Source organism: Triturus cristatus, chromosome 2_2, assembly GCF_964204655.1.
Source record: "Triturus cristatus chromosome 2_2, aTriCri1.1, whole genome shotgun sequence".
NCBI classification, from domain to species: Eukaryota; Metazoa; Chordata; class Amphibia; order Caudata; family Salamandridae; genus Triturus; species Triturus cristatus.
The window spans coordinates 466,043,777-466,056,022 of NC_140582.1; the positions used below are offsets into that span (position 1 = coordinate 466,043,777).

General features: G+C 45.3%; 1 protein-coding gene across 2 annotated transcripts in view; it reads left to right on the top strand.

Annotated features, from left to right (window-relative positions):
• BBS7 (Bardet-Biedl syndrome 7) overlaps positions 1-12,246 on the top strand; it is a 368,412-nt gene that overhangs the window by 40,482 nt on the left and 315,684 nt on the right. For both annotated transcript variants that reach the window (XM_085641566.1, XM_085641567.1), the window contains exon 2: positions 11,224-11,289. In XM_085641566.1, coding sequence (XP_085497692.1) covers positions 11,224-11,289 — 66 coding nt within the window. The remainder of the gene's footprint in view (positions 1-11,223; positions 11,290-12,246) is intronic.

A 12,246-nucleotide genomic window follows, 5' to 3' on the forward strand; every position in this document is an offset into this window, starting at 1 on the left:
AAGATTTTTCAGCATAATCCCTGCATACCTGTAGGTAGTGTCTTGCAGCTCTGTGTTGACTCCGCTCCGGAAGTGACAACTGGAGTTGCATATAGTTGCCACACAAGCGAGCTGACATCACTTATTTCTTTCCATCTGAGAAGTTGTAAGGGCGTCAAGTTGCCCCCGGAATTGCTCTAGGCCCCTTACCAAAGAAACAATCCTGCAGCTGATTCCAGCGCACTCTTAAGTTTCTGGGTCCATCGGTGACACCACAAAAGATGGTGGTGTTTAAGGAGGTCATGCTAACTGGCTCCCTCTGGCGCACTTTTGAGCCTCTTGTATCCAATGAGGCCTCCAGCACTTACTTTGGAGCTGACTTCACGCCTAGCACCATGATCCATGCCGATTCCTGTTGCATCAACACCTGCACCGATGCCTGAGGAGGACATCGATCCCCTTGTTGTATCCTTCTCCTAACCGAATCAGTCTCACCCTTGGCTGTAGCGGCATTTTGGCACAGTTCAGAATACACTCTGACTTGGATAAGACAGTACTTTTGCTTAGGAACCGCCTACCAGTGCTCATTTAACTTTTTCAGATCAGACTTTGACCAGAGCCAACCAGATTTTGATGATGATGATGATGATTTTGTTGATGGTGGGAATAGATTCTCCCCACAATATGATGACAATTTATATCTGGATCTACAAGACTCCAGTGCATTAGACACTTCTGCTGACATAGGGCTGGGTTCTTCTACGGAAGAGTCAACCCGCTTGCCGTGGTCATTAGATGTGCGACTGAAGTACTAGATTTGCATTTGCCTTCATTTGAGGTAAAAACCAGTGTCCTCAAGGAAGTTTTGCAGCCCTGAAAAACCTCCACTGAAGCAATATAGCCGTTTGATGAAACCCTAACTGTCCTGGGTGAAATCCTGCTCCTGGTCACCTGTGAACAGACAGGTGGCACGCCCCAAAAGACCCATTCCAGCACTGCATCCTAGTGGTGCAGACCTCCACTAGCACAGTTGAGCACAATTCTTCTCAGACTACCTTTCTGAACAGGGAGTAAAAAGGAATTGAGGCATTTGGAACGAAGATGTTTCTCTTTCATTAGCCTTTCCCATCAGATCAGTCAACACCAGCTGTTCACTGTGACAGTACTCCCAACTTGGCAAAGATCCTTCAAGATGGCTAGGATCCAGCCATCTACCTCATAAGGTCAGGCCTGGACATGAGTGACAACTTAGACTGAGCGGTCATAGCTAGCATGTTGCTTTGGCGCTACGTACAGTTGAGATCCATGGGTTTTTCAGGTGACAATGACTCATGGATGTACTTTTTGACAGATCTTGACTTATTGGAGAGAAGGCTGATTGCTCTCACACACTTCAAAGATAGTAGAGCTACAGCACGCTCCCTTGGTCTCTCCTCACTCGTAAGGCAGTATCTTCAACAATTTTGCAAATTTCGAGGCATTACTAAGGCCCTCGCCTACAGACAGTGACACGGCCCAACACTCCAACAACATGCATCCCGTTCCTTTGGGGATCAGGGTAGGAATCCAGCAGACAACGCTAAGGCCCGCGATGACAGCGAACCATTCCGTCCTCATCCCCTCTGGCTGCCTTAGTTTGCCCTTAGCAGCCCATAAACACTCCATGGGAGGCAAGATCAGTCCTTTTCTCCACAGGGGCAAGCTATAACATCTGACATGTTAATCCTGCAGAGTCCAAAGAGGCTATGCCCTACCATTCCTTTCTGTCCCGCTGCATCTTCCACCCTCATCAGATCAGCTTTCGCAGGACCAGTTGTCCATTTTGCTGCAGGAAGTTCAGACTCTTTTGGACACAGGAGCCATAGAGAGGGTCCTAGCCTTGTAGATTGGAACTGGGTGCTAGTCATGTTATTTCCTTGTGCTGGAAAAGGCAGAGCCCTCTGTCATGTTTTAGCCTTTCAACCCTCAATTACTTCCTGCGGAAGGACAAATTCAAGATGCTCACGCTGGCCAGCTTCTATCTGATCTGGATCCAGGTGACTGGATGATGGTGTTGGACTTGCAGAATACCTATTTCCATATCCCTGTCCTGCAGACCCACCAGACTACTTGCAGTTCCAGGTGGGCTACAATCGTTTTCAGTTTTGCATGTTCCCTTTTAGTCCCACCAGTGCCCCTCCTGTGTTCACAGAGGTGATGTTGGTAGTATTTAGAGGGGGGATTCGGAGGTTTGGGATCCCAGTTTTCCCCGTACCTGGGCGATTTAGCTCTTGAAGGCAGGCTCACCTCAGTCCAACATAGACCACCTCCAGATGATGGCAAACTGCATGAAATTGCATAGGTTCACAATCAACAAGCCAAAGTCACACCTGACTCCTTTGCCGAGGCTCCCATTCATTGGGGCCTTTCTAGCTACAGTGCACTTTCAGGACTTTCCTTCAGGTCAGTGAGTTCAGGACATTCAGGCTATTATCCCAATATTTCAGCCTCTGTCTTGGGTCTTAGTGAGGATGCCTCTGAGGCTTCTTGGCATGCTGATTGTCTGTTTCCTGCTGACTGTCTGTTTCCTGCTTATTGACCATGCCCGAATACAAATCGTTTTAATGGAGCAATTCTGATGCCACAACTATGCACCGCAGTCAGCACAAACACATCCTACGGCAAATCTTGTAGTTAAAGTGTTAGCATGGCTGATACACCAAGAACAGGCAAGCCAACATATAGTGGCCCTGAGAACTGAAGGGGAACTGGTCGTGTACACACAACATGATATACACAAGACAATGACAAAACATTACGCCGCACTGTATCGGTGCACGGGACCTCAGGTAGTTCGTCAACTCGCTCAGTTTCTGGTGCCGATACACTTACCAGTAGCCACGACAGAACAAAGGGAACAGCTGAATGAACAGATCACCACTGAAGAGATACGCAGTGCAATAGTGGCGCTGGCAACCGGGCTGGACAGATTCCCTGCAGAATTTTATAAGGCCCATGCCCCACACTTGTTCCCTTCCTGCACAAGCTATACAAAGACGGGCATTGGTGAGTGCAGCCTCCCCCCTCAATGAAGGAAGCCAAATTAGTTTCACTGCCCAAACCTGACAAAGATCCCGTGGAGCTGTGCTCATAAAGGCCACTGGTGCTCCTTAATGTAGACTATAAAGTGCTAGCGAAACTGTTGGAGGACCACATTGCGCTGGCGGTCCCCACCCTGTTGCACATGGACCAGAATGGGTTTGTACCCTCAAGAAGCACATCACTAAACCTCAGAAGATTTTTTAGAGTTGCCACCTACTCAACCACCCAATGGCCGAGAGAGGGCTGCCTAGTGCTAGACTTTGAAAAGGCGTTTGACTCCTTGGAATGGGAGTACCTTTTTGCTGCATTGGCAAAGTATAAACTGGGAGAGTCGTTGCTGGGAATGGTAAGGCTGCTATACAGCGCCCCCACAGTGAGAGTCAGAACGAGTCCCTAAATATCGGAGCCACTAAATGTCGGGAGAGGGACGAGGCAGGGGTGTCCCCTTTCCCCATTGCTCTTCTTGTTAGCAATTGAACCGCTGGCAGAGGCAATACACACCGAAGTGGAGGATGGTATTTTGCTGGGAGATTGCCTGCATATAGTCTTGCTATATACCAATGATCTACTGATACATATAAGAGATATCCAGCACATCCCGCAGTGCCTGGCAATGCTCTTAGACAATTTTGCGGCTATATCAGGACTGCGTGTTAATGTAGCCAAGTCTTGTCTCTATCCCTTTAGTGAGCATTGCGAAAACCACGGATATGTACTCAATGGCACAGAGGTCCTCTGGTGCCCGGATACGTTCCATTATCTGGGAATGCACGCTTACGTCAAATCCAATCTTACTTACTGCACAGGGCATACCTCAAGCCTGTAAAAATCAACCAATACTTTAAGCGAAGCGACTTGGCATGCCCCAGATGTACACATGTAGACGCAGATATACGCCACATGTTGTGGAGATGCCTGCGATTGCCAAGATATTGGTCGGAGGTGGCGGACGCCTTAGCGCAGAGGACCAGCCATGCCATTCCATATGAAGGGCACGGTTACCTGCTACACTTATATCGTAGGAATCGCAACAATAAGGTCACCTCCAGGTTTCTTGACCTGGGAATGGCAGTAGTGAAACGCTTGATTACAAAGCGCTGGAAACACCCTGACCCCCCAAATATTGAAATGTGGAGGTACTCTGCGCACCTGGGCCAAAGCAGAAAGCGTAGCGCTATGTCGCGGAGACGCGTTAGGCTTACGTAAGGTGCCTCTAGCTACACACTGGGACACAATTCCGGCGGCCCTAACCTCCCCACGAGACACAGACACTCCACCCCAAGCCCCGGTGGAAGCCGAGCTATGGCCAGCACAGAGCCCTACGTAAAACACCTAGGATAGAACACGCCCCAAGGCATGCCTAATGATGCATTCACAATTGCCATTTGACTAAGTTTGCACCCAATAATACAGTAGAGGCGGGGTCAGAGAAAAAACGTACAAGCCGGTCCAAAGTTCCATACCTATTTAGTATTTCTTTGTCCTGGTTACAATCTTACTCCAAAGTTTTGAAACATGTAGTAACAGACAGTATGAGTACAAGAATGGAATGCACAATCATTTCTGTGTAAGACTTGTTTATTTTGATGTCATAACGTTGTAACGTTCCTGCAACCCAATACAATGTAACCGAATGATCAATGTGTAGCATGTAATGTAAATGTCAGTTAACATGCTAACACAAAAACCAATAACAACAGATCAAAAAAAAAAAAAAACACAACTTGGGTCAAGACAAGGTCTAGAGGACTTAGAAGTGCTGGGCCCCCAAGGAACCACCCAAGGTGAGTGAATAGGAACCCCACAGAGATCGTATGCAGAGTGGAAACATGACAGCGTTCTCCGTACAAATCAACGTGTAGGTCGCGGTTGGATTTTTAAAGAAAAAGGACCCTTCTCAGTGGACCCTGAAGAAACCCGTGGAAGACAGCAGGTTGGAGAGCCACCCCACCCGTGGAAACCCTAGTACCCACGTTACCTACACCAGGGAAGCCGGGTGCATAGGTGCAAAGTGGTGTCGGAGACCGCTGTCGTTTCCAATGGAGGACTTCAGGAAAGTGCCGCTGCTGGATAAGGAGAAAGTGTCCGGTGGATTCTAGTTGAGAGGTACCTGCAAGTAGAGGGGACAGCGTCTCTGTCACTCAGAAGTGACCCGGAGACCTGTAAGACTAATGCCCACCATTGTCGGGTGTTGAAGGAGAGGTGACGGTGACCTCGACTTTGCAGCTGTGAGGACCAGGCAACGCTGAGGAAGACCAGGAGCTGTTCACGAGCTGTCCCACGTTGGATGTCGAAAGCTGAGAGGTCGGTGTCTGTCGGAAGCACCAACAAGCCTTGGCAACTGCAAACAAAGTGGATGTCAAAGAAGGTGCAATGTTGGGAACAGCAAGGTCCAGGGGACTCATCACAAGCCGGGTAGTCAGGGCAGGCCCGAGCAATCAGGGGAGCCCCACAGAAACAAAGATGACCCTCAACAGGACCCACAGGCCAGAGGCACTGCAGTCGCAAGAGGACCTTGAGCAGCTCACCAAAAGATGCAGGCCACAATGCAATAGATGCGGTGTGGACGAAGATTCTGGTCACTGGAGATGCTCGAGGTTAGGGCTACTTGGAGCCTTAAGATCTTGATGGAAGGAAGCCAACAAGCCTTGCCAATGGCAAGTTGACGCAGTGCACATAGGTTCGGTTCCAGCGGCTCCCACGAGGGATACTGGCCTAAAACTAGGTGAGAGGGCAGGGCAGGCCTCGAGAGCTGTGAAGAACCACCACTTGTGTTGTTGAATCTTTCGGAGGCCTTAGGAGCTCATGATCAGCAGACTGGTCAGCTTGGTTGTGGTGCCAGCAGATGCAGGGAAGTGACTCCTTCACTTCAAGGGAGATTCCTTCATGTGTCTTGGATGCCCACAGGCCTTGGAAGGTTCCTGTATGGTGTACATGCACTGACGATGCAACAGACTGAAAGGGGTACGAAGTCGAGCACAAGCGAAGTCCAGAGTGGCCAGACGGTAGAAGTTGAAGTGGTGTCTGAATTGAATCGTGTCCCACGTCGAATCTAGGGACCCACCCATAGGTAAACCCTTAAGTACCCTAAGGAAAGGGTTGGGACGATTCGGGGACCCTCTCAGGGGAGGGTCTGGACAGTGGGGAGGTTACTCCCATGTCCTTTGTCCAGTTACCAGCCAGAGCGGGAGCCAACGGCTCACAGGTGCTAGTTTGAACTGGACTATGCATGAGGACACCAAATGTGCCCCTCATGCAGACTGAGTGGCAGTGGCAAGCTCACCCACCTTGCCTCAAAACACTAAACCCTGTCTGGGAGGTGGTCACACCTCACCTCCCTATGACAGGATACCTATTGTTCTGCCTTCCTGTGCTCGAGCTTGGCTCAGCAGCAGGAGGGCAGAATCGTGTCTCTGGTTGGCAGCAACCATTTTATGCTATTCAGGTCTAGAAGACTGGCACCGGGAACATGGAGAGCCTCACAGAGGGCTTCCAGTGCTTGGAATCATACTCCCACACCATTTACGATGTGGGGGTATGATTCCAACATGTTTGATACCAAACATGATAGGACTCGTTGCTGCCAGTTTCAAGAAGGTCATCGCGTAATTACGCCGTGCCCCTCTATATGGTATATGGCTGCTTCACTTACAACCCGGGAGAATGGACTCCGTAGGCTGTAGAGGTGCCCTGCTCATGCAGGGGTACCATCACACTTACAACCAAGTACCCTGCCTTCAGGATTGTAAAGGCCTGCTATAGGGGTGACTTATAGGTTTTAAGTGCAGTGACCCTAGATATAGGAAACCTATATCTTTCGTAAGAGGTGCTAGTACCATCTTACAAAGGCTACAATGGCTACAGTGGCAGGCCTGTAGTTAGTTTGAGTGGTCTCCCATGTGTGGCATAATACATACTTCAGCCCATGGGGAACCTCTGGGGGTACCTATGCCCTGGGTACCTTAGTACTATATACTATGGACTGATAAGGGTATCCCAGTATCCAATCAGGGATGTGCCTAAGTACTGAACATAACAATTTGGGGGAGAAAGCAAAGACTGGGGTCTTGATTAGCAGGATCCCAGTCAGACTAGTCAAAAACAGCTTAGCACCAGGCAAAAAGTAGAGGTAAAAATGCAGAAGGATCCTACCTTCCTACGGAGTTGTGTTAGTATATGAAGTCATTCACGAGGAAAGAGGTGTATCTTGATGACTTAACAGTTGGTAAAGACTAGATGTTGAATATTTTTCATTGTATCTTTAACAAAGTCAAGGTTGTGTCCTCCTGCACATTATGGGGGAAAGTTCACATATCATTGTGGATCAGAATCGCCAGATGAGTCCTCTGTGTATTTTAGCCCATCCCTTCTTTTAAAATGATAGACTAATAATAGCTAATAGCCCACACTGTGTGTCAAAGACTTTAGTTTTAATCCATTATCTGCTTCATCGTATTAATATTTTAGGCCTCATCGTATTATTATTATTATTGTTATTGTTATTATTATTATTATTATTATTACTATTATTATTCAGTTATAGTTTTTATTTCACAGACATTTTGCTTTGCAGCAGTTATACATTCAATAAATCTGTTTGCATATGTTCAAATCCCTGCTACAGTTCAATATGTATTAAATGTAAAAACATAATTTGTGTGTAATTTAGGACTATGATTGGTTTATAATTAAATCAGTTTGCACTTAAAACCTTTTATATCTTTAATCTTGAATTCTTTGTCATTTCAGTTAAAATTGTGATATGTCCCTTGAATTAGAAAGTTGTCAATACTGGCATATGGAGTTTCAAAGCGCTAATGTGTTATTTTAACTTGTACAAATGTTATAGCATGCCATGCGGCCCCTTTCATATTAGAACTGTACTGTCAATGTTCATTGATTTTATTCTCTGGAATAAGATGTATATGGCTTCTTAGAATAACATAGTATCCTCCTGGGTACTTTTGGGCTTCCTGTTGAGCTGAATATTATTCAGCCATGTCCAACCACTCACAGGCCTCCTACCTTTTTGCAAGCTAGAATGCTAGACTTCTGTAATCACTGCACAACTCTTGTTCTAATTTCATGCCCCAATCACTCCAATGACCGGATGGTTGGTGATGGGACGGGAACTACAGAAAATATCTCACCTGCTGTTCATTAAAGGCTTTGGCTCCAACTGGACAATCATGTGGAATTTCGGGCCTTGCACCCGATTCACATTGTACACCCATGTTCTTCATAGATGCTCAAGTAACTGCATTTGCAAGAGAAACATTACATTATGAATCAAAGAATCTAGAGCTGTTGGATTCTGCCCTTAAGGATGGAATGTGCTCACACAGATCATCCAGTTTGGCAGAATTTTCTTGTGAGCTAAATCTACACGAGCTGTATCTGTAGGAGTTTCTGGGTGGATCCATCTAAGCAAGTTGGTTATCACACAAAAATTCACAAGTTTGTGGGTTTTTACGGTTGCAAGTCTTTCCTCACCCTAGAAATTGTTGAATATATATTCCTGTTAAGTACAGTAGTATTTGCATTTTCATGGTGGCAATGGGATGGGAGGAGCCCCAAAATTGATGGAGAGTACAATAGAGTTTCTACTTGAGGACTAATATGTTCCAATTGAGAAACAAAAAATGCAGTTATGTTTCAACATGTGAAAATCAGCACCTGATGATTTCCATATATGCAAAATGTTGTGAATGCGAGTATCAATTTTCAACCATTGTAGATTCTCTGGTGTACTTCATGAAGTCTGCATTCCTTAAAAGTTTAAAATGTACTCCCAACTTAGACATAACCTTATGGGAGAATATTGCTTGCATTTTCTCTTGGAGTTTTAGTAATTAAGCCGGGTCTGATGCTCGGTGGACTAATGCATCAACTCTAGGGTTCTGTGTTTGACATCATGGTCACGGTTTGAATCCTAGCAGGACCGCTCAACTCAGCCTGTCATTCATCTGAGGTAGATAAAATGAGTACTATTACGTTGGTTTTTTCAGCATCAAGATATGCTTAAAGGTGAACATGCGCCATGCAAATGCACATTATGCCATGTTCACTCTCTTTGTGTGGCACATATAGCCCGTTATCATACTGCACTCACTTACTTTCTAAGCGGTTCTCCTGCTATGTTTTCCCTCGACACCATTCTGTTCAGCGGCTCTTTACACTTCGAAGGACCCTAGAGTATTGTCTTGTGATAGAGCTCTCAAGCAGAACTGCCAAGTCATGGAATAAGCTTGCTATAGTGATCTTAGCTTCTTATAGCAAGTTGAAACATTTTGTCGCCCAGACATTGTCTTTTAGCACATTCTGATTGTTGCTACTTTACCTCGTTACACAAAGAGACTGCTTGTCGTTTAAAAAAAACTCATAACCTTAACATCCAAGTTAACAAACTTATGCTTATCTCCCCACTTATGCTCTGCAGTTGTTTCATAGATTTACTGCCTTGTGTGTGGGGAGATATTTGTTTGTGCCGCCTCTGAGACTTTCTACCCCTCACCCTATAAGAGTTTCATCCTCATTAACCCCCAATAGTGTGCCCAGCATGCTATCTTCCATACCAGGGGGAAAATAAGTGAACCTGAAACTTTCCCCTGGGGAGTCCAGGGATCACCCCATGTTCCACAGGTGAAGAGTGATCGCCAAAACCCTAAGACCAGGTCTATGATGACAGTATATGTAGTCAGACAAGATGTTTGCTGGATCGTCTCCATCTTTATTGCCAAGCAATAGGAACAGCAATGGAAGAACAAGTAGGGCTTAATTGTGAATGACTTAAGCTTGGTCATGTGGTACCTAGAGAGAAAGTTGGTTTAGAATTAGGTTGAGGAGGTATTAACAGATTTCCCCAAATATGTATTCAGATTCTGGGCCTAAGTTCATCTTTTTTTTGCTAACCATGCCATTCCAGTTTGAACCCAGCCATATGCAAATCAGTCTTGACCCTGTGCCTCATGGGAACAGTCCAGCCCGAACTGCCAAGCCAGGTCCTCCCTGGACTGGAAACAAGCATCCTAGGACCGGTTTCGGGGTTTCACCCCTCTTCAGCCAGGATAGCTTGATTCCAGTGACATGGAGAGCACTGGACCCACGTCTGGGCAAACCCGTCCCACTCGGGGTGACAAATGCAAAAACAACAGTTGATGGACAGAATGCAGAACAATGTCATACATTCTCCCCTGTACAGAGATCTGGGCCTAAATCCATCGTTGTTTTGCTCACGATACCATTCCAGTTTGAACCCAGCCATATGCAAATCAGTCTTGACCCTGTGACTCATGGGAACAGTCCAGCCCGAACTGCCAAGCCAGGTCCTCCCTGGACTGGAAACAAGCATCCTAGGACCGGTTTCGGGGTTTCGCCCCTCTTCAGTCAGGATAGCTTGATTCCAGTGTCATGAAGAGCACGGGACCCACGTCTGGGCATACTCGTCCCACTCAGGGTGACAAATGCAAAAACAACAGTTGAAAACTAACGTTCTTTACTTTCTGAAGTCATGGACATTTGTTGCATTGTCCTTGGTGCCTTTGTCAGCGTCCATCTGTGAAGTAGTTTCACAGATCTGGGGGATTGAGGTGCAGGTGCAAGTGAACATGCATAACACGCATATAGCAGTATTCCTCCTTATGCTTGTTTACCTTAAGCAGATCAGTCCTATGTAGCCATTGAATGGCTGTCACCTTACTTAAAATGTGGATTGCCAATCATTTCAGTGGTGTCCTGAGCCAACAGCATTAAATCACCACTCTAAAAAAGCCATGCAGCGACATCTGAGTAATTTTTCTAAGTGAATAGATCTGTAATGAATATCTTGGCTATTCAGATACTTTTCTTTTTTTACAAAAAGGTAAAGAGGACCACAAATTTGTGAGTGTGTGAGGTTGAGTAGAACTTGAGCATTTCTTCAAGAGCAACTCTGTAACCTGGTTATTCTTTAGCACATAATAATGGGTCATTATTTGGTTAACGTGCTCTAAACACACGAATGAATGTTTGTCCACTTGCCAATGTTACAAATTTTGAGTTTGAAATGTACAATTCTACATTTTAAAAATACTTTACAGTGTTACCTCAGTGAGACTCAAGTATAGTTAGTTGTAAATTGTAAGACCGTGAATAATTTGTTATTTCAAAAATCTCTTTCCTCAGGTGGGAGTAACGTCTCAGAAAACTATGAAACTGTTACCTGCTTCTGGACGTCGATCAACACAAAAGGTACAGATATTTCCCATATAACCAGAATGCTTTCACAGCTAAATAATGTTTTGATGGGAAATCATGAATTTGTGCCATTATAGTAGGCTTCTAAAAACAGACAACTGGCGAAACCTTTTCGGTCTGGTGTTAGCCAAGACCTCTATTTTACCAAAATTTTATATAAAATATACTTACATAAAAGGCCTTTCGGCCACTTCTCTTCATCCATTGATTGTTCTAGTGTGTAAGTCATATTTTGCTTCCGTCCACTACAACTTACAGCAAGGGGCAATGGGTCAGTCTCCTTAAGGCACTGGTTAACTTCACATTGAGTGACTTCATTTTGCTCGCACACAATGACCACATCCACACACATGGTAGTTCCCTTCGGTGCCAGCGTTTTTGTTTGTACTTTATGATTACTTTAGTAATTCCTTTGTGTTTAGAGCTTGTGGTGAAAGCAGGGGTATTTCACAGCATACGCCCATTTCAAACTATTCTGATTAAGTTATCCTCTGTTTACTACGCATGCAGTACGCCAACGGAAAGCTTCAATATTATACATGTGAATTCATGAGCGGACAATTCTCCAGAACACGTGTTTTTCTAGACTCAATTTCACTAATGGTTCTTTAATAAACTTTGCTCAGGAAGAAAACTGGCCTTTATCTTGTTTAAATTGCAGCACTTGTAACACTTTAATTTATTTCCTTCTTTTTTTTCTTTTCTTTCTTTGTATCGTTCTATCCTTTTTTAGGTTTCGCCTGCACAGCGCTTGCGTTTTGCTTGAGTAATCTATTGTTTTTGATATAAACTTAAAAGGTACTTACATACCACCTCTTCTCTTTTCTGGCTTCTCTTTGGTTCCTGTGTGTGCCACTTACTTTTCCTCCATTTCTCTTGGCCGTAGTATATTTTCCTGCATTTACAAATGCTTATTCCTGATCTGCTTCTCTTATCATTTGCCCGCCGCCA